The 22,775-nt window shown below is 35.5% G+C and overlaps 1 protein-coding gene across 2 annotated transcripts in view; it reads left to right on the top strand.

The window, feature by feature from the left end:
- LOC150101913 (syntaxin-1A-like) overlaps positions 1 to 22,775 on the top strand; it is a 219,174-nt gene that overhangs the window by 18,294 nt on the left and 178,105 nt on the right. For both annotated transcript variants that reach the window (XM_090400741.1, XM_090400740.1), the window contains exon 3: positions 15,694 to 15,793. In XM_090400741.1, the coding sequence (XP_090256867.1) occupies positions 15,694 to 15,793 (100 nt within the window). The remainder of the gene's footprint in view (positions 1 to 15,693; positions 15,794 to 22,775) is intronic.

Here is a 22,775-nt window from a genome sequence, read left to right as displayed (position 1 = left end):
TTCCTTTATTACTGTATGCTGCTTTGTCTACCCAGTATATATATCTAAAATTCCCAGTAATGATCACTTGCTTTGTACTCTTGTGAAACTAATTTGTCTAAACATTTCCTGTATCCTGATCTGTAGCAATATCCCATGAAATATCCTATTCACTTCTACCTCACACTACAAACTCTCAAACCTATTAGCATTACTTCCTCTCTGATTTTTATTATTATTATTATTACAGCAATCCCTCGATTAATGCGTTCTTTAAAACAGGTACATTAATCAAAAATGCACTAATCGAATATAATAACCTATGGGAAAAAGTATAATTCGTTCCTTAGATTTCTTTTTTGACCTTTAATTTTTTTATAAAAGAATTAGGGTATGTCTCAGGGCCAGTGGTGGACCGTTAATTTTGGGGGCCCTGGACTAACACTCTTTGGGGGCCTATCCAATTAACCAAATTAACCCATTAGTTGTGGCGACTCATTTGCCATTTTGTCGAAAAACTGTTTTTTTTTATCATTTTTTAATAGAAAAAATTATAGGCAACAGACATTGAAGAACTTTTTTATTTTATTTGATGCACTTGGATATACAAACTTTTATATACAGTTATAATGAAAAAAAGGTTTTGTATACATAATAAACATCAAACATAAATAAAAAATAAAATATATTAGGTATTACTTTTAGTAACAAACAAAAAAACGAAACAAATTCTCACGTCATGAATAAAGACTAAGAAAAAAAAAATTACTTATTCTTAAAAATAAAATAAATAAAACATTCCAGGAGTTATATAATGTAAATTTTTTTAATACATTAAAGAGACATTTAAAGAGTAACTCTTCTGCATTTTTGCAGTGCAAATTCTTTTATTTGATCATCACATTGTAATTCTTTGGTTAAATCACAGTTTATGGAAAGAATTGATAAATAATTTAATCTTTCATTCATCATTATTGTCCTATATTTGTTTTCTATATAAGACATCCTGGAGAAGGATCGCTCCGCCTTACAGCTGGTGATTGGCAAGGCCAAAAAAATTTTTAAGATTGTATAGCAATTCGGAAAAACATCAAGTTTCTTTTCATAAATTAGCTTGAATATATTACCGCATGAGTTATATGAGTCTGGCTTAGTCTGTAAGTAGGATTTTAACTGAATGCATTCATTGACTAAATGTTTGTCTATATCATCCGAATAATAATCAATAACATTATGTGCACTTTCCAAGTCAATATTTTCTATAATAATGTCTTGCAAATCCATTAAAAATTTGAATCTTTTGCTAAATTCTCTGTAGACACCTCTTCTGTTTAAATCCATAATCAACATCTAATGTTGATTATGGATTTAATCAACATCTAATGTTGATTAAATCCATAGATGTATAACGGTATAAGTTATACATCTAATGCAATGTATAACGTATCCCGTTTAAATTTTTCTGCTTCATTTATCGAAATTTTCTCTGTAGATTTTTCCGAAAATTTTGAAGTAATATGTCTCTTTTTTAAATCACCTGTATTTTTCCATACTAGTACTTAATTTTTTTGCTGTCTCCTCGTATTCGTTTAGTTTCTGATCTGATCGTTCTTGTAAGTTGCTCATGAACACTTCTAATGATGTAAACAATTTCTCACCTTCATATATGTCTAAGCCTGGGGTCTGAACTTTTTTGTTAACTAAATTGAATCTCTCTAAAATTTCTTCCCAAAAAACAGTCAAAATCCCAGTTTCAAGTTTCGCCAAATCATTATATAATTTCTGTGCCTCTCTTCGAAAATCAAGTTTCTCATCTATATTGTCACTAAACGTTTTTAATATGTTCATGATATCACCGTAACTGTTTTTTAAAGCTCTAACAGCATTATAGTGACAAGACCATCTAGTCTGGCTTAAACCTTTTATCGAAAATTTTAGTTTTGTTTCATGATTTAGAAGCTCCCACCTATTGGTAGATGCAGAAAAGAAAACATATATTTGTTGCACTATTCCAAAAAAGTTCACAATTTGAGTTGTAACTTTAATTGCTTCTCCTCCAACTAGATTTAGGGAATGTGCAGCACACAACACATAATCAGCGTATTTATTTTTTGTTTGAGATGTGCTTGCACACCATTGTACCGGCCAGACATATTTGCTGCATTATCAAAAGACTGTCCTCTACAATTATCCAATGGCAGTCCATTTTTTTCTAGAAATTCTTGTAAGGAATTGAATAAAGATAGGCCAATGTGACTACAAATTTTGATGAAAGATACACATCTTTCATACACTTTTCCCTCAAAACAGTATCGTACTATAATAGCTAGTTGGTCATTGTGGGTCAAATCTTGTGTCGAGTCCATCACAATTGAGTAGTACTTTGCATCATCACTATTTATTTCAGCTATAATTCTTTTTATTACTTGTTTTCCCATAATCTCTATTATTTTTTCATAAACTGTTTTTGATAAGTACGAAGCGAAAGGCTTTGGTAGCAGTTCTCGTTGTTAGATATGTTTGTGCATGAATGGATTGAACTCTCCTAGTAATTCCAGAGCTCCCATAAAATTACCATTGTGTGGAGAGCCAAATATTTCCTCTTGACCTCTGAATGCTAAGCCTCTTACGCTTAAATATTTCACAACTGCAATAACACGTTTTAGGACATTGTGGTAATATTCCGTATCTTTTCTTAGTTGCTCCTGCAACTGTGTGTCAATAACAACTTATTTTCTTTACGTGTTAACCATACTAACGATGTTTTTTTTTTAAATAACGAAACCTGTGGAGCGATCATAATTAAAAGAAACACATGTATTAACCACAGTGAAAATTATTTAATTGTAAATATTTCGTCCTGAGTATCTTAGGACATCATCAGTACAGTAGTTTAAAACAATAATAGGAATAACATACAGTTAGGGCACATGATTACAATAGGATCTCATTAAACGTGCATAATGTGTTACAGAAGTAAAAAAATAAATAAATAAAAAAAAATAAAAAATTATTTAACACAATTTTGGCACATTTATGAGATTCCATGCTCATGCAAATTGTCTTACTTTGGCCATGAAGAGGATGAGGAATGGAAAAGCGGTGGGCCCCGACAGAATTCCAGTGGAGGCATGGAAGGCACTGGGGGAAGAGGGAATTGACCTGCTGTGGGACCTGTTCATGAAAGTTTGCCAACAGGAAAATATACCCGAGGAATGGAGGGAGAGTACTCTTGTTCCCATCTACAAGGGTAAAGGGGATGCACAAGACTGTAAAAATTACAGAGGAATAAAGTTGATGTCCCACACAATGAAGATCCTAGAAAGGGTTCTTGATGGTAGATTGAGGGAGGAGGTGGAGATTGCAAAGGAACAATTTGGCTTCATGCCTGGAAGATCAACAACAGATGCTATCTTTGGGTTACGACAGATGATGGAAAAATATCGAGAGAAACAAAGGGAGCTACATCTGGTATTTATTGATCTGGAGAAAGCATACGATAGAGTGCCAAGGCAAGAAGTCTGGAGGTGTCTGAGGGAGAAGAAGGTGCCGGAGAAATATGTCAGGTTGGTGCAGGAAATGTACAGAAATGTGAAGACAAGTGTTCGGGCCTGTTTGGGACAGACAGAAAGTTTTCAAGTAACAGTTGGCTTGCATCAAGGGTCAGCATTAAGTCCGTTTCTGTTTAATATTGTGATGGAGGTGGTAACAGAGGAGGTGAGAGAAGATGCACCTTGGACAATGTTGTATGCAGATGACATCTTGCTGTGTGTAGATTCAAGAGAAGAAGTGGAAACTAAACTGGAAAGATGGAGAAAAGTACTGGAAGAGAGAGGTATGAGACTGAGCAGAAGTAAGACAGAGTATATGTGTTGCGCAGTGGGCGGTGGCTAGGAGACAGACCTGGAGCTGGAAGGAAATGTCATCAGGAAGGTGAGAGACTTTAGATACTTAGGTTCGACAGTGGAAGAAGATGGAGGAGGTGAGAAGGATGTGGGAAGCAGGATACAAGCAGGTTGGAGGAACTGGAGGGCGATGGCTGGAGTGTTATGTGATAAGAGGGTGCCGATCAATCTGTAAGGCAAAATTTATAGGACAGTAGTGAGGCCAGCTATGACATATGCTATAGAAACTGTGGCCCTGAGGATAAATAACATTAGTAGGATGGAAGTAGCAGAGATGAGAATGCTTAGGTGGATGTGCGGTGTGACCAGAAAGGATCATCTGAGAAATGACTATGTCAGGGGAACAGTAAAAGTTACGAACTTAGGAGCGAAAATACAGGAGGCAAGGTTGAGATGGTTTGGTCATGTGATGAGGAGGGAGGACGAATATGTGGGAAGAAGGGTCATGCAGATGGATGTGCAAGGAAGGCGGAAGCGTGGGCGGCCAAAGAAGAGATGGAGGGAGCTGGTAGAAGAGGACTTGAAGATGAAGAACTTGGATGTGGTGACAGCCCAAGACAGGAAGGTGTGGAGGAGACTCATAATAAACAGTGACCCCACTTAAGTGGGAGAAGCTGCAGAAGAAGAAGAAGAAGAAGAAGATTTAACACAATTTTGGCATTTATGAGATTCCATGCTCATGCAAATTGTCTTACTTTGGACAAACAGGTAGGTCTGTTCAGAAACGCATCTCGGAACATGAAGACCACATTCGTCTTTTTAAACCGCAGAAATCTGGCCTCTCTCAACACGGAATTGAAAATCCAAACCAAAGGATCCATTGGGAAAAGTCTAAACTTTTACATAGATCTTTATATAAACATGAACGTTTATACAAAGAAAGTTCTGAAGCCCCTACTACACAGACCAAACTTAAACCACAAAGACGTTCCCACTATTCCTAAAATATGGGAAATTTTCATACAAAATTGTGTTAAATATTTTAAAAAATTTTTTATTTAATTATTTATTTTTTTACTTCTGTAACACGTTACGCACGTTCAATGAGATTCTATCGTAATCATGTGCCCTATTATTGTTTTAAACTACTGTACTGATAATGTCCTAAGATACTTATGACCTAAAATGAAATATTTACAATTAAATAATTTTAGGAATGGAGGAAAGAGTGCTGTAAAAGGAGTTAGAGATGATAAAGGTGACATAAAAACTGGAATAAAAGATATCCTTGAAGTATGGAGTAATTACTTTGAAAAACTATTAAATGAAACAAGCAATGATGACAGCACAGTGGTAAAAAACACTGACCAGGCATGCAGGCAGGAATACATATCCATACTTGAAGTAGAAAAAGCCATCAAAGGCTTGAAATGTGGAAAGGCAGCAAGAGTAGATGATATTCGACCAGAAATGCTGAAGTATGGTGGTATAAGAGTCTTACAGTGGCTGCACTGCATAGTTCGGAAAGCCTGGACAGAGGGACGAATTCCCGATGCTTGGAGTAGAGCTCTCATAGTAGTCATATATAAAAAGGGAAATAAAACTGAATGTGAGAATTACAGAGGTATTTCCCTACTGAGTGTTCGTGGCAAAATCTATGCAAGTATACTTGAGAAACGGTTGAGAAGAATTGTGGAAAAAAAGCTTGGTGAAGAACAAGCTGGATTCAGGCCAAATAGAGGCTGTCAGGATCAGATCTTCACTTTACGACAAATAGTCGAGAAAGCATGGGAATATAACAGAGATCTGTATTTAAGTTTTGTCGATTTGGAAAAGGCATATGATAAGATACCAAGAGAGAAGCTATTCAATACGCTGCAGTTATATGGTGTCAATGGGACATTATATCAAACAATACTTAGTCTTTATTTGAGTTGTAAGTCAGCAGTTAGAATTGAGGGAAGTACAGGTAGATGGTTTAATGTTAAATGTGATGTGAGACAAGGATGTACATTATCCCCTCTGTTATTCATTATCTATATGGATCACATTATGAAGGAAAGTGGTATTAAAAATGATATCAGAATTGGAGATGTTAATGTCTCTTTGCTTTATGCTGACGATGTTATACTTGTAAATAAATCCGCAACAAGTTTGCAAGATTCCTTGGCTAAATTGAATAACTGTTGTAATAGATATGGTATGAAGGTCAGTAATACAAAGACAATGAAAATAGGTAGAATCATTGAAAATGTCAACTGTATTGTGAACGAAGAACCTATGGAACAAGTAAAACATTTCAGCTACTTAGGCACGATTTTTACTGAAGATGGTAAATTAAATATAGAAATAGACAACAGAATCAGCAAAGCTGGTATGGTGGGAAGTCAATTGAATAAATTCATATGGAATAAGAGAGAAATTAGTTGGAACACTAAATTAGCTGTATACAAGAGAGTGTTCAAACCAGTTTTAACTTATGGATCTGAGAGCTGGGTCAGAAGTAAAACACTTGGCCAAAGACTAGAGACCGTAGATTGAGAGTCCTAAGAAAGATTATAGGCGTGAACAGATGGCATCAATGGCAATATCATATTAAAAATGAAGATATTAGGAAAGAACTTGACATTGTCTGCATCCAGGAATGCGTTAGCAGAGCTAATCTCAGGTTGTATGGTCACCTAAACAGAATGGGTGAGGAAAGATTAGCAAAACAAGTGTTCTCTGCCAGGTTGGCAGCAAAACAACCCAGAGGAAGACCAAGATATAGCTGGATTGATACTGTACAAAGTGCCTTAGACAATAGAAATATAAGATCTGATAATGCTGGAGTCTTGACAAGTAACAGACTGATTTGGAGGAAAATTGTAGATAGGAAGTTAGTAATGATATAATTTTTTCATGTAGTACTATCATATCCTATACACCCCTTGTTGTTATATGGCAGGAATTTGATGATGATGATGATAATTTTCACTGTGGTTAATACGTGTGTTTCTTTTAATTTTAAATACTAACAATGATTTCCTATGTTCATTAGAATTTTCATGACCTTCTGAACATGGTCCTATATGTTTCCAGTCAGAGAATCCGGTTATGTATTGAGAAGGGATTTCAGAGAAAAGTTTGCACACTAGACAAAAAACACTTCCCATACTAGTAGAATAGCACAACCAAGACCTTTCCAGTAATTGACCATTTTTAATTTTTTTCGCAACGAACTTATTTGAAAATGATCTGTTTTGTTCTTTGTAATACCTTGTTGAAACTGGATATATATGTTTTGGATTTTTATTTTGGAAATAAGTTATTTCATGTGAGAGACAGTGATTAATAAAATTATCATTTTGCTGTGTAGGCCACACACCTACGTTAACATATTTAGCAAGCACCTGTGCATTTTTTAAAACCTCTTCTGCCTCTTTATCGCTATCTTCTTGCAAAACAGCAACAGAGACTTCAGAGAGCTGGTCATCATCTAGGTCTTGTATATTTTTATCTGATACTGAATGTCCATCAACGTCAACATTGTTTTTAGAGGTTCTCGCTTGTGATATTAGTCCTAGTAATTTTTTGTTATTGTTATATGCATTTTGTTGTTTTTTCTGTTTCTCTTCAGTTAAGTTATTCTCTCTTTTGCTTATTACTGCATCTATATCATTTAGATTTTCATTTTTATTTTCCAATACAAAAAAATTTGAAATTTTGGCATATTTACTTCTTTCTTTTTCTCTATTTAATTGTATTTTTCGTTTTTCAGCTCCGCTTTTATATTTTCTACCAGACATTTTTTAGGTATTTATTTAATCTGAAAAGAAATAAAAAAAACCTAAAAAAAAATCCACCGCCATATTAGGTTGTTTAACGTTTAAATGTATATTTATTTAGTATTTAGTAAACTTTGCCGATACTTGCCAGTGAAGAAACAAAACACCTGAACAGTACACTTCACCGAACAAATGACTATTTAATATTCAACTATACTGTACTATACATAACCTCAAATGTCAAACGGTGAGAGCAGAAAGTATATATGTGAGAGCTACACTAAGCTAACAAGCTTTAGATGAGCCTAGACTTGCACTCCCATTCCGACGTTGCTATGTTATTTGCATAATTGACAAATGACAAAGTATATTTTGATACTACTGACAGAGGCTATAGAAGACAGAGCCGTATTTATCATTTACTGTCATTTAAAACATTGATATTTGATATTAATTCAAATCCAATAATGTTGCAAATTAACGATTTTAACGTTACCTAGGTACGAAAAAATTTTGCATAATTTATTTTTTCTTAAATTTGTAATTTAAATTATTTTTATTTTTTTTGACCGTGAATGAGGTCCTTTGATTGAAGGAGGCCCTGGGCTGAAGCCATAAAGCCCATGCCTTAGTCCGCCCCCTGCTCAGGGCCTAGTTAAAAAGAAAACCATGAAGCTGAAAGACAATAAAACATATTCAGAATATAAATTTATTATTTTGCTTCTGAATTGAGCTAACGTAGTTTGGTGGACATTCTGTTTCTTTTTTTCATACAGCTGACGGTATGACCCTATTGCCTCTTCTGCAAATTTTACTGGTTTTCTCTTCACCAGAGTCAGTCTCTAAGCATTGCTGCTTTAAAACTTCGATTGTACGCAAACTATTTTCAAATTGTTTCTGTGAAACCTCTTTGGGCTTGTCAGTGATTAAATTTTCTTCATATTCTTCAGGATCTTCCCGCTGTGCATTTAAATTTAGCAAGTCGGAATCATTCAACTTCTCAGAATGAGATTTAATTAACTTAGATTCATTTGAAAAGCCTCTAAAATCATTTGCACAATATGGAAGAATACTTCGGCTCGCATATTGCTAGCAGTAATTCAATTCGACTTGGCGACTTTATAACCAGGCTGAGATTTCTCTGATTTGGCTAGAAAAGTCTTGGAAGGCATTCGCTTCCAAAAAAAAAGGCCAGTTGCATCGACATTAAATATTTATTGATCACAATAGTCCCCTTCTTACATAATTTTCTTCAAAATCTCTGGATATCTCCTTATCTGCTCTTGCAGTTTTGCCTGTGATTAGAACATTATGTAGGCTATTTCTCTTTTTGAAATGCTCAAATCACCCAACACTAACTTGTAATTCTTCTTCTTTTCCATCATTAATAGCCCTTTCTTTCCAGGTTACAAAGAGACAATGCTTTTGATTTAATAAGGCTAGTGCTTGGAGGAATCCGTTTTTTTGGTTACAATCTTCGATCCATGTAAAAAGATGTCTCTCTAATTCAATCATTATAATACTTTGATTTTCAGTGCATGCATGATGAACTTGAAGCAGCCTTACCTTTCTCTTTGTATTCAGCAATTGATTCACCCATTTTTGTGTTCTTGTCCTATCTTTGGTGTGGACTCGCCTTGTTCATTTTTCTTTATTATTTCAAGTTTTTCTTCCAATCAGATTACTTTTCAAATCATTTTCACACTTCTATTTTTTGCTCACTAATTCTTTTACTCATGATTAAAGGTTTGGAAAATAATTTAAAATAAAAAAGTAAGGAAAACTGTGTATATTATTTCTGGGAAAACTCCCATGTTACTCCTCTTAATAAACTATTATAATTACAGCTATTTTGCCTGCTTCAGTTTAGGAGTGCCCCTGTTTAAATGTCATTGGCTATTTACTCACGGATTCTTAGGGCATTGTAGATGTAAATTTACCAGAAAGTATATGTAACATAAGGAAGAGAAATTTACACATACCTTTTTCTGGGTGTTGCGGCTTTTCTTCTTTCTGCGATGATGTCCAAAAATTACTGAGTGTGTGGAGGGGGGGTATGGCCATTTGGGAGAATTAAATTAGAAAAACCCGTTTTTTTTTTTTTTTTTTTCTATGTAAAGCAGACAACATAAATTTTGGTGATAAATTTGGAACATAGTGTACATGGAAATAGTGTAGGATGCCATTAAAAATAACTTTGTAAAATGTTTCAAATCAGTAACTAAATTATTTCATCCTGGTGAGTGATTTTTTAAAATAGTTAGCCATAAAAAATGTATAGATCGAAAATTTTTAAAATCCGTAACGTTTATTTTTAAGATGTACATAGGCACACTAATCGAATTTTAGAGGTGCACTAATCGAATTTGGGTACGAAAAAAATTTATGCACTAATCGGGGGCGCATTAATCGAAGGATTGCTGTATTACCCTGAGACCTACATGGAATCAAAGACTCATCTAGGAGGTCCCTTTGTCATACACACAGCTCATCATACCACACCTTAAATGCATTCCAATCATTCACAACTCTCTGTGTAGAAAAAAAAAAAAAACCTGCTTTTCACCTCACTCTCTTGCTCACACCCTCCTTATATGACTTCCAGGGATGACTTCTTATTCTCTCCAGACCTCCCACCATTTTATGAAAAACTTCTTCAGTATTGATCTATAACAACCCCTTACCAACTTGTATGTCTCTATCATATCATATTGCCTCACCTCCTCTTCCTCCTATCCACTAGACAGGAGGAAGAGGGGTTGATATGATAAGAGATTTTCTATCCTGAGAGGATACAATTCATATTTTCCCATCAGTAACACTCCACCATCCCATTTATCTTGTCTATCCTGAAAAAAATACTTTATCCATCAGTTTCTGTTCCTGTCGAGACATCCTTCTCTGATACCAACACACTCTTGCAATTGTGTCAATCAGTGCTACAGACTTATTCCCATTATTGCTAACCTTATTCATGAATGTCTCATTTAAAGATGCTTTATCTAAGCAGAATTTCCTCTCAGTATGTCAGCCCAGTTTCAGTTCATGAACCAGGCTATTTTGTTTGACAAGGAAAATTCTACAAACAGAGGGTATAGCCATGGGCTCCTCTTCCCCCTTCCTCCCAGCAAACTTCTTTATTGAGCCATTTGAAAATACTGCCTTAAACTCTCTCTCTCTTTCTCTTCTCCATATCCATAATCTCGCTGTACTGTAGAGATAATGTATTTGTTATTTGACTACATGGCCTGATGACACCCTAAACAGTTACTATTTTCAAGTATATCCAATTTGCTATGTAAGTAGAAAGTAACAACTGTCTGCCATTCCTAGATACTCAATTTACAAAACAACCAGATGGGTCCTTTGCTGGATTGTTTATAGATGCCCCCCCCCCCACATAGATAAATACATCCACTTACAGTTACATGCCCCCATTCCCCTGATAATATATCATTATAAACACCCTAGTCCATAGAGCAAAATTGATTTGCTCTGATAACACTGCACTCAATAGTAAACTCAACCACATAAAAAAAACCCCACTATTTTAGCCAATGGCTGCCCCCCAACCTCTAGATAAAAAGAATACTAAGACTCCATACTCATCCCTACTCCTCCTCCCCCTCCTCCAAACACAAGATACAACAAATCTATCACCATTCCATATAAATGAAAATATAAATGAAAGTAAGATGAAAAATGAAAGGATTCCATTTTTCTGTGGTACCTCCAAAAAGGTGGCCGAGATCCTTAAAAACTACAAGCTTGTGACTACTTACAAACTACACAGGAATTTGGCATTCCTTATCCATTGACATAAAAACCTAGCTGCAACCTCTGGATTTACCTGAGGTCTGCCAGGTACTCTGTGGCTGCAACCTCTCCTATTATGGCCAAACAGACAGGAAAGCTGACATCAGAGCCAAGACCTCATCTATTTTCACTGCAATGGCTACTCAGGTTTAACAGCCCATGTCTTGAATACCTGTTGCAGGATCTGGTGGAAAAAATGCCACCTTACTCCACCAAAGCAGATTTAAATTTGGGAGGCTTTTCTTTGAATCTGCTTCTGCCCTCACTGCTTATCCTAACCTCATCAATTCAGGTTGCATTAAACTGCATCTCATCTGGGAAACTTTCATCTGCAGACAATCAGCCCAGCAGCCAAGAACACTCAAAGCCAATAGGTGTGTAATTTTAGGACTGTAGGCCTTCCTTTATTTCTCCTGTTCATTCTCATTTACTGAAGTAGTGTCTTCATGTATGTGTTGATGCTAGCATATTTATTCCATTTAACTTTAGCAAAATGGAAATAGTAAGTGAATTTTTTAGTTGTTATATCGTCTACCTTGATAATTTCCTTAAAGAAGATTATGAGTAATAATCAGCATATAAGCCTAAACACTAGAATTAGACCCAGTTGACAGAACTTCATTAAACAACCTGGTTAATGGCACTGTTCATTTCTTAGTAGAACTCCCTTAAAACATGATAAACTCTCATCCATCCATTCTCAGTGTGTTATTGATATCTACTTAATATTTCAAATATGTCCATTTCATTCATTCAAACCCACAACCCATCCCCATCTCTCTCTAGGAATAAATCATGTTCCAACTGAATGGAATACTCATAAAGTGATCATTAAACAGTTCTTCACCTGCACCAGCCATTTCCACCAATGTCATAAACATTCCTGTGGTCACTCAGTCTTCCAGCAAGGTCATTCTTCTGCAGTCATTCTTTCTCTTACTGGCCACATAATGAAAGAACTGTCTAGGATATTTTGCCTTGTCTCACAATGCTTGTTGTCTCTCATATTCCAATTTCCCATTCCTTATATACTTATCGCTTTCCTAGCTTGAACTTTATATTTCAAGTGCAGGTTGCTTTCCACCTTCCTTTTTATACTTCTGCTTTCTCATGGCCTTTTTGTAACCCTCTTCTTGATTTGCAATTTCCATTTGATCTACTTCATCATTATTTCCCTCCATATCTATTTATTCTTCTCATCCTATATATACAGGGTGTTCGGGATAAATTTGACAGTTTCGTAAGGAAAAAGAAAATCTTCTTTGTATCTATTAAATTTAATGAATTGACAAAAAAACATTACAGGCAGAGTTAATTACAATACTATCAACAAGATTTACTCAAAATAACCACCATTAGCATCGATCATAGCTTCAATTCTGCTTCGGAACCTCGAACAAGCTGATGCTACAGTCTCCCTGGGAAGGGCCGCAAAAACTGTTTTAATTTTATCCATTAACTGGGCTTTTGTATTACTGGAAGTGCGATTGGTGTCTTTTTCAACTGCGCCCCATACAAAATAATCCATGGGGTTAAGGTCTGGGGAGTTTGGAGGCCAAACATTTGGACTGGTGAAGTCGTAGAAATTTTCAGACAACCATTTTTGACTTTTCCCAGAGGTGTGGCAAGGGGCCCGAATCCTGCTGCCATACATACGGCCTACCATTGGCTACCCTTGTTATCCAGGGCTTGACTACAGTTAGCAACTCCACGAACAAAGCCCGAATTCCAATGCCAGGGTTCTTCAACACCTGTTCCTGCAGATTTGCGAGGAATTCTGCTGTACGAACGCAATCAGATCGTCTGCTAGGGATCTTTCTTCTTGCTACATCCTCGTAGTCACCATTGCAAGTCTCTAGTTCATTCCTGATTGTTTTTACTGTATTCAGGGAGCATTGGGCAGCAGTCGTAATATCCTTATTTTGATGGCGGGCACGAATCATCATGATACAAGTTATTCTCTTCCATGATTCAGGTGGGTTCCAGCTATCCATCCTTTCTGACATCTTGTATATGAATGAAGAAGGGTCCAAACTTTTAAATGAAGAGAAGTGTGTGTTAATACATGTAACTTACGGAAAAATATAATTAATTATAAATATGTCAAATTTATCCCGAACACCCTGTATGTGTAGGTGTTAACTAATTTTCATGCACTTCTAATCACTTTTTCTTCAAATTTTTCTATTCCTGATATAGTTTCTAAGTCTCTCAAAATACCTTGCTTTTTAATTTCACATAAATCTTTCTTCTCGTGAATTCCATATGCTTATTTATCCCTCCCCAGGTCAAGACCACATGATTGTCTTCTCCTGCCTGGATTAGAGGTGACATGCTATTCATGATGACATATTTTGATGCCGTGAGCCAAAACTTTTGCTCTTCATGTTTGAGTGCAGTTGGTAGAGAGGTAACAGAGACAGTCAAAATTGTTGAGCTACTGAGCGACCATTTTGCAACGGTTTATCATCCAAGTAAAGATATTGTTATGGCAGAGGTAATGGGGACTCATGAGAACAGAGGTTAATGAATTAGAGGTATTTAGGTTATTGCAGAATCTGAAAGCAAATACAGCTGTGCAATTGAATATAATATCAGTTTGCATTTTAAGTGAATGTGCAAGGAAACTGGCAATGCCTTTTGACTAGGCTGTTTAATTTGAGTCTCAGCTCTGGCAGTCACAAGAAAGTAGAAGGAGGGCAATATAATTCCTTTGCATAAAGAAGGATGTAAGTCTGTGGTAGCAAATTATAGGTCAATCAGTATTTCAGGAGTGATGGTAAAAGTACTGGAAAAAGTTCATCAGAAAGGGAATTCAGGAATGGATGAATAAGAATATGATACTCTGAGGGGCAGCATGGCTTTGTGAAGATTAGGTCATGCCTTAGTAATGTATTAACTTTTTTTATAATATGGTGACATTGTTTACCCCACCCAACATAATCAAGGTGCTGTAGAGAGCTTTCTGGATGATTTGAATAGATGACAGAATGAAGTTATTCATATTGGGATACCAAGATTGCAAGCTGTGTACCAAATTGAGGAAATTGTACTCCAGAAAATTGATGAAGCCAGAGATTTTGGGATAGTAGTAGATAGAGAGTTGAACTTTAGAAGGTGCATTGCTAAAGAACAGACTAACTAACAAACAAAGATAAGGGAGTTATCATTCCTCTTCATAAAGCCTTGATAAGACCACATATGGATTATGCTCAGGTCTTCTGGTCACTTGGGTTTCTTGGGGATGAGAAATTGGTGGAGGGGATCCAGAGGTGAGTGATCAAGATTTTGAGTGGTCTGTGGAATGCTCTCTGTGAGGATAGATTGAGAGTTTGTGGATTGCAAAAGTTGGTTGACAGGCAAAAAACGGGGGAATAGAAACATTTAAGTTACTTAAAGGATTTTATAGGATTGATGCAGTGAAAATATTTCAATACTTGCCTAGAGAGAGAGCAGAACAAGAGCATCCATGGAAGTTGGGTAAGAGTGTGGTTAGCAAGGGCATGAGGAATAGATTATTTGCTTGGAGAATGGTGAATGAATGGAATGGGTTGCCTCAGGTGAATGCACCTCAGTCAGTTGTAAGTGCTTTGTCTGTAATGGTTTTGAGGAGAGTACAATAGATATTGTACAGTTTGGGTCTCTCACAATGAGTCTTAGAACTCCCTGGAGCTTGCTGGATGATTTGAATAGATAACAGAATGAAGTTATGCATATTAGGGCAGCATGGCTTTGCTGTAGATGCCCTTGGAATAATAATAATAATAATAATACTTTCATAATGATTCAAATAAGCTGGAATTATGGGCTTTTTAAAATGGCTGTTAATTCAATGTTATGTAAAGTTATGCACCTTGGTGTAATGAGATATCCTTTGGCATATTATTTTGATGAGACTATGCTAGAAGAAACTGACCAGACTATAGATCCTGGAATTTTACTAGCTAGCAAGCTGAAGTTGAAGGACCATAGCAAAGATTATGGATGCAACTCAGGAGATAGTTGCAATGCTGAAATGAACATGTAAGGACAAGGAAGTCATTTTTGACTGTTTCTCACAGATCAGGGGTGAGAGATAGATTTTTCTCTCATAGAGCATTACATGATTGAAATAGCTTGTCTTTGAAGGTGGTGAGTGCAGATAGTGTGAATGAATTCAAGAGAAGATATGATAGGTAGTGGGAGTTATATGTGGCCTTCCTGACTCCACAGATGTCTCTTGTAATAGTAGTAGTAATAATAATAATAAACTTATTTATTATTTTGTTATTTATCTTTTTGGACAGGTAGAAACAATTAGTGATGGCATTGAAAATTTTGAGATAATGATAAGTGAAGTTGAGCAGAAACATACTGAAATTCTTTCTTCGGCAGAAAATGACAAAAGTAAGTTTAGAAAAGAATTTGTAATAAATATCTAATAGAATATATGATGACTTTTTTAATATCTCCAGTCTGGAAGAATTGTAATTGTTAACATTCTTTTTACGCCGATTTCCATAAATTAAGGAACAAAGAAAAAAAAACACAATAATTCAAAACTGTATGATGAATTTTTATGTGAAAGCAGTATGATGTAATATGAGATGTGAAAGAAACACCTGCAAAAATTGTAAATGAATAGTTTAATTCAGTAACAAAGACAGTGGTCAAAAATCAAAAGGTTGAAATGAGATTGTTAAAGTGCCTCATTAAGTAATATGCTCACAACTATGTTTCATATTGTTTATAATGGTGTCCAGGAGCTCAGGTGGTAACAATAACCATTACTCCTGCAAAAGCTCTCCTAAGTCCTTCAAGGTTTGGGGAGGGTGGGGGGGGGATTGAGAATAGCAACTACCTAGAACATCCCAGACATACTCAATAGGATGATGGTCAGGTGACTTGACTGACAGGTCCATACTTACGATAGTTCTTTCTTGAAAATATTGGTCCACGAGCTTCACTTGATGAGGATGAGCATTATCATCTTGTAGGATAAATGTTTTTTTATCACATATGGATGAACATAGAGGTCCAGGACCACGTCTCTATAAGTTACAGAAGTCATGGCTCAACTAGGAAGCATATACAGAATACTGCAACTTATAGAGATGAGGTCCTGGACCCCTATGCTTGTCCTCATTAAGTGAAGCTTATGGACCAATATTTTCAAGAAGGGACTATTTTACATATGGACTGGCCAGTCAGACATCCTGACCTTAATCTTATTGAGCATGTCTGGGATGTTCTAGGTAGACTCTTACTGCTCTTAACCTCTCAAACCTTTCTTAAAACTTTGAGGGCTTTGAGATAGCTCTTTTCAGGAGCAATGGTTGTTATTTCCAACTGAGTTCCTGGACACCATTATAAGCAGTACGAAGCAGTCCTGAGGTCTGTATTGCTGTGAGAGGTGACCACATTCCTTATTGAGATTCTTTGACAATCTCATTTTGACCTCTTGTTTTTGACCATTGTCTTCGTGTAACTATTCTTTACTCAATTAAACTATTCATTTACAATTTTTGTGCATGTTTCTTTCACATCTCATATCATACTGCTTTTCACCGAATTGCATAAAAATTCATCATACAGTTTTTTTGAGTTATTGGGATTTTACTCTTTGTTCATTAATTTATGGAAATTATATATTTGCTCTAAGATACTGAAATTTCAGGCTGCCATTTATATTCTTATACTGATCTCTCTACTCATGCTTTCTTGATTACATATAACTTACTTTACCATATGCTAAGCCTTTACATAATTATTTTCTTGACCTTTAATTTCTAATCTGTTGATAATTCCCCAGTACATGTCTCACAGCATTTTATCTTACAAATTAGAACTGAAAGTTAAACATATTTAGAGAATAAGGTATATTTTCTTTCACACAGATGCAGAACAATAAATGTAGAAGTAGCAAAAATGGTGCTAATTATAGATGGGTCATGTCATCTAGGGGAGGGAAGGTTACTCCATTGATAACTAATGAAATCTTTTCATGAGCTTCACCACTTGGAATCTAAAACAATGTGGCAATTTGAAAATCTTAAACTGGAGCATAATAGACTTTACTCTAGTAAAAAGTAGATTTTTGGATTGGAGACTTAGCAGGATATTTTACCCATGGAATGTTGAAGTAATGAAGAATGACTATAATCAAAAACAAAAAAAAAAAACTATTATATTTAATGGTGACAGAGTTATCATGGTAAGATTTCCAGGATATTTAACTGACATTGTCATTATATAGATATTCACGATTACCCCAGATTATGATGAGGATAGCAAAGAGAAAATCTATGAAAGCATAGATGAAGTCCTGAACCTAGTAAAGATTAATAAAAAAAATCTAATAATATTAGGAGATTGGAAGTATAGCTCTAGGACATTTTGTACTTGAGGAAAAAAGCAATGACAGAAGATGGTTATTAATGACTATTAAAAACATGTATTCAGAAGAATTAATAATTTTATTATTAAAAATATTTATTCCTTTTTACAGATCTGAGTCATGTCAGAGTGGCACTATACAACAGGTAGTTATAAAATGAAATTAAAAGTAAAAATTAATAAAATAAAATAATAATAAAATACAGTAATCTATTGTTTATCCAACCTTCAGAACAATGACCTTTAATTTAATTAACTGACCCTTGCATGTCATTTGACTTCTGGTATAGCACCATATAATTGTACGTTATCTGGCCCTTCAGTTACAGAATAGCAAATTGCCTTTCTGATATGGTCTATAAATGGTAGATTACTGTAATAATAATAAAAAAATTTAAATCAAAATAAAACAAAAAAAGGAGTAGGGAGTTACTGCTTGCCTTTTATTAGGATGAGAATCTGAAAACACACCCCAACTCAACATCACCAGAGTTAAAGATCGGTACTATCAACATAAGAAGCCTGAATGGCAAAGAAATGGAGCTTGCGGAGGAATTAGATAAGTACCAGATCAACATAATAGGGGTGACTTAAACAAAAAGGACAAAAACTGGTGAGATCTTTCTGAGCAATAAATACAAAATGTTATATTCAGGAAATGACAATCAAGGAAAAGGAGTAGCAGCCATAGTATTCAACACAAAATACGAGGCTCATCTTCTTGAATGGCAGGCAGTGTCTAGTAGAGTGATTTGGGCAAATATCAGAATGGTGAACTGGACAATGAGACATTTGTGCCTATGGTCCCACAGAAGGCTCTACTAAGGTAGAAGTAGAGGAATTTTTTGAGGCTCTAGAGAAAGCTACTGACACAATGAAAAAGGAAAAGTTGGTCCTTGTTGGGGATCTAAATAGCAGAGTAGGAAGTGATTGTCAGACATACAAAAATGTTTTGCAAAAATTTGGAGAAAAGAGCAAAGCTAATAATAATGACAAATACCTGTTAGATTTCTGCTCAGGACATGGACTGGTTATTACTGACACCATGTTCCAACATAAAAATGTGCACAAATTCACATGGAGAGAAGAGGCAAGGAATAAGAAAAATCTCATTGATTATGTTATTATTGATAGTGATGTTTTCTCTCTGGTACAGAGGATTTGAAATTGGAAGTGATCACTATTTGGTCTTGAGCAGGATAAAATTGAATTTCATATTGAAAAGAATAACATTTAAGAAAGTTTTAAAGCAAATAAAAGTTGAGCAGCTCTCAGATTTGAACTGTAGACTGAAATACACAAAGATTATTGAAGAAAAAAATGAAAGAGTTTGAGAACAGGAATCAAACCTTGGAGATTCATTGGCAAACTCTGAAGAAAACATTGATTGATTCTGCCAGAGAGGCATGTGGTGAGGTTGTCTGCAAGGATAAAAAAATCAGAACGCGATGGTGGACACAGGAAGTTAAAGAGGCAGTGAAGGAAAAGAAGAAAGCATATCAAAAGTTTCTGTCAAATAAGTCAGCTTGTGCTCTTAGAGAATACAGAGACAAATGTAAGAAAGCTAAACAGTGTAAAACTAGCTAAACAAAAGTCATAGGAGGACTTTGGCAAGAATATAGAAAATAAATATCAAGAAGGTGGCAAAATATTCTGCAGGTTGTTGAAGAAGCTTAGGAATGGAGGAAAGAGTGCTGTAAAAGGAATTAGAGATGATAAAGGTGACATAAAAATGGGAAAAAAAGATATCCTTGAAGTATGGAGTAATTACTTTTGAAAATTTGCTAAATGAAACAAGCAGTGATGACAGCACAGTGATAAAAAAACACTAACCATGCAGTCAGGAATACATATACTTGAAGTACAAAAAGCCATCAAAGGCTAGAAATGTGGAAAGGCAGCAGGAGTAGACGATATTCTACTAGAAATGCTGAAGTATGGTGGTATAAAAGTCTTACAGTGGCTGTAGTGCATAGTTCAGAATGCCTGGACAGAGGGACGAATTCCCGATGATTGGAGTAGAGCTCTCATGGTACCCATATATAAAAAGGAAAATAAAACTGCATGTGAGAATTACAGAGGTATTTCCCTACTGAGTGTTCCTGGCAAGATCTATGCAAGTATACTTGAGAAACGGTTGAGAAGAATTGTGGAAGAAAAGCTTGGTGAAGAACAAGCTGGATTCAGGTCAAATAGAGGCTGTCAGGATCAGATCTTCACTTTACGACAAATAGTGGAGAAATCATGGGAATATAACAAAGATCTGTATTTAAGTTTTGTCGATTAGGAAAAGGCATAAGATAAGGTGCCAAGAGAGAAGCTATTCAATATGCTACAGTTACATGGTGTCAATGAAGCATTATATCAAGCAATACTTAGTCTTTATTTGAGTTGTAAGTCAGCAGTTAGAATTGAAGGAAGTACAGGAATTTAAAAAATACAGTTTAATGTTAAATCTGGTGTGAGACAAGGATGTACATTATCTCCTCTGTTATTCATTATCTATATGGATCACATTATGAAGGAAAGTGGTATTAAACATGATATCAAAATTGGAGATGTTAATGTCAGCTCTTTTCTTTATGCGGACGATGTTATACTTCTAAATAAATCCGCTACAAGTCTGCAAGATTCTCTGACTAAATTGAATAGCTGTTGTAATAGATATGGAATGAAGGTCAGCAATAAAAAGACAAAGACAATGAAAATAGGCAGAATCATTGAAAATGTCAACTGTGTTGTGAATGGAGAACCTGTGGAACAAGTAAAACATTTCAGCTACTTAGGCACGATTTTTAGTGAAGATGGTAAATTAAATATGGAAATAGACAACAGAATCAATAAATCTGGTATGGTAGGAAGTCAATTGAATAAATTCATATGGAATAAGAGAGAAATTAGTCGGAACACTAAATTAGCTGTATACAAGACAGTGTTCAAACCAGTTTTAACTTATGGATCGGAGAGCTGGGTCAGAAGTAAAACACTTGACCAAAGACTAGACACCGCAGATATGAGAGTCCTGAGAAAGATTAGAGGCGTGAACAGATGGCATCAATGCCAATATCATATTAAAAACAAGGATATTAGGAAAGAACTTGACATTTTCAACATGCAGAGCTAATCTCAGGTGGTATGGTCACTTAAACAGAATGGGTGAGGAAAGATTAGCAAAACAAGTGTTCTCTGCCAAGTTGGCAGGAAAAACGACCCAGAGGAAGACCAAGATATAGATGGATTGATATGGTACAAAGTGTCTTAGATGATAGAAATACAAGATCTGGTAATGTTGGAGTCTTGACAAGTAACAGACTGATTTGGAGGAAAATTGTAGATAGGAAGTTAGTAATGATGTAAATTGTTCATGTAGTACATATCCTGTATACCCCTTGAGGGTACATGGCAGGAATTTGATGATGATCAAATTCCTGCCATGTACTATCCCATATTTTTGCAATGGATACATGGTTATTTTGATTTAAGTTTGGATGGTATAGAAATGCTTCAGCACTCACTTTGAACTGATTCTGATGTAACAGGCATATATTGGACCAGAGGATATTGCAGTTAGTGTCCACTCTGAAAAATTTTTCCGAATTTTCAGGCTTATTGCAGATGATGTCAGATTGGAGTTCCTGAAGTCATTTTTTTTTGACTGTAGGAACTCCAGTTGACGAAATTATCAGTGAAGGAATTCACGTTGTACTTGGTAAACAGCAGGGGGGGGGGGTATTTATATTTTATGGAGGGTGACCACCTGTTGTATGCTGGCACTCTAACATGTGGCTCAGATCAGTAAAAAAGGAATAATATTCCACTGTTTTTGCTTCACCTTGTGAATTTACTTGTGTGCTGATGATGGTCTGTTAGTTTCATGTTGTAATATTTGCAATAATAAAATTATTATTATTAATTCTTATGAATATGTATTTCTAATAATCATTACTATGTCATAAGTGCCATTAAAAAAAAAGGTGATGACTTATAGTTTTAATAAATACTGACAAATTATATCTCATCATCATTTTCCTTTTACATATTAGATTTAATGGCCTATCACAAGTGACTTGGCTTTATAGAAATCTCATCAATGCTGTAATAAGGTGGCCAATCCTGCCTACATCATCATCTTGTATGGGTCATACAGGATTTCAATTGATGGGATTTTTCATTTTATGGAGGGTTAGGAAAGGACAATAGGGGCATCTTTGGAAGCTGAGAATGAATGCTGCTAAGAAGGAGGGGGAGGGCTAGGTTTTTCTCTCATCGGGTGGTGTGTGATTGGAATGGATTGCCATTGGATGTTGTGTATGTACAAGCAATGTGAATGAATTCAAGAATAAGTATGATAGCTGGTGCGTGTAGTATGTGGTCTCTCTCAATGATTCCCTGACTCCCTGGAGGTCTCTCTTAATAATAATAATAATAAAGGTTCTGTCTTAGATGGGATTTGAATTTTGGTCTTTTCGGCCAAAGAGCAACATCTAATCATAGGAAATCTGTAATGGATTATGAGCTATGGAGGGTTGTAATCTAATACACACACATGCATAAAGTAAGCAATTAACATATTGTCTATTTCATTCCTGAAAGTGCAGTCTGCATACCTCTGGTATTAACACAATTAGAATATGTCTATACCTCTGAGCATTAATTCTCAATGATTTGTCAGAGCAATTCAGGATGAGGCATCCTGGTACATGTTGCCATCACGATGAATGCAATTTAGGATAAAATCCAGACAAAAGTCCGTGGGAGGGAGATGCCCTGAGAAAAAAATGATATCGGACAGAAAGAAGACAGTATGTAATGAATACCACTTCTGTGAAGCTGATAATTTGGATAAGAGGTTGACTGATGATATCAGTTTGTTGTTTGTGGAGTTGAACCTAAGAGAAGGCAGGTGACTGGTAGAGTACCACAGGGCTCAATACTCGGTGATCTTTTGTTTAATTTGTACATCAGTGATGTAGGAAATGATTTAAGGTTGGAG

This window comes from Typopeltis vanoorti, chromosome 11 (assembly GCF_054136105.1).
Source record: "Typopeltis vanoorti isolate ZY-2024b chromosome 11, IOZ_Tvanoo_1.0, whole genome shotgun sequence".
In the NCBI taxonomy this organism is placed as follows: domain Eukaryota; kingdom Metazoa; phylum Arthropoda; class Arachnida; order Uropygi; family Thelyphonidae; genus Typopeltis; species Typopeltis vanoorti.
The sequence above is the reverse complement of the archived record's forward strand: the minus strand, read 5'-3'. Positions and strand labels throughout refer to the sequence as shown.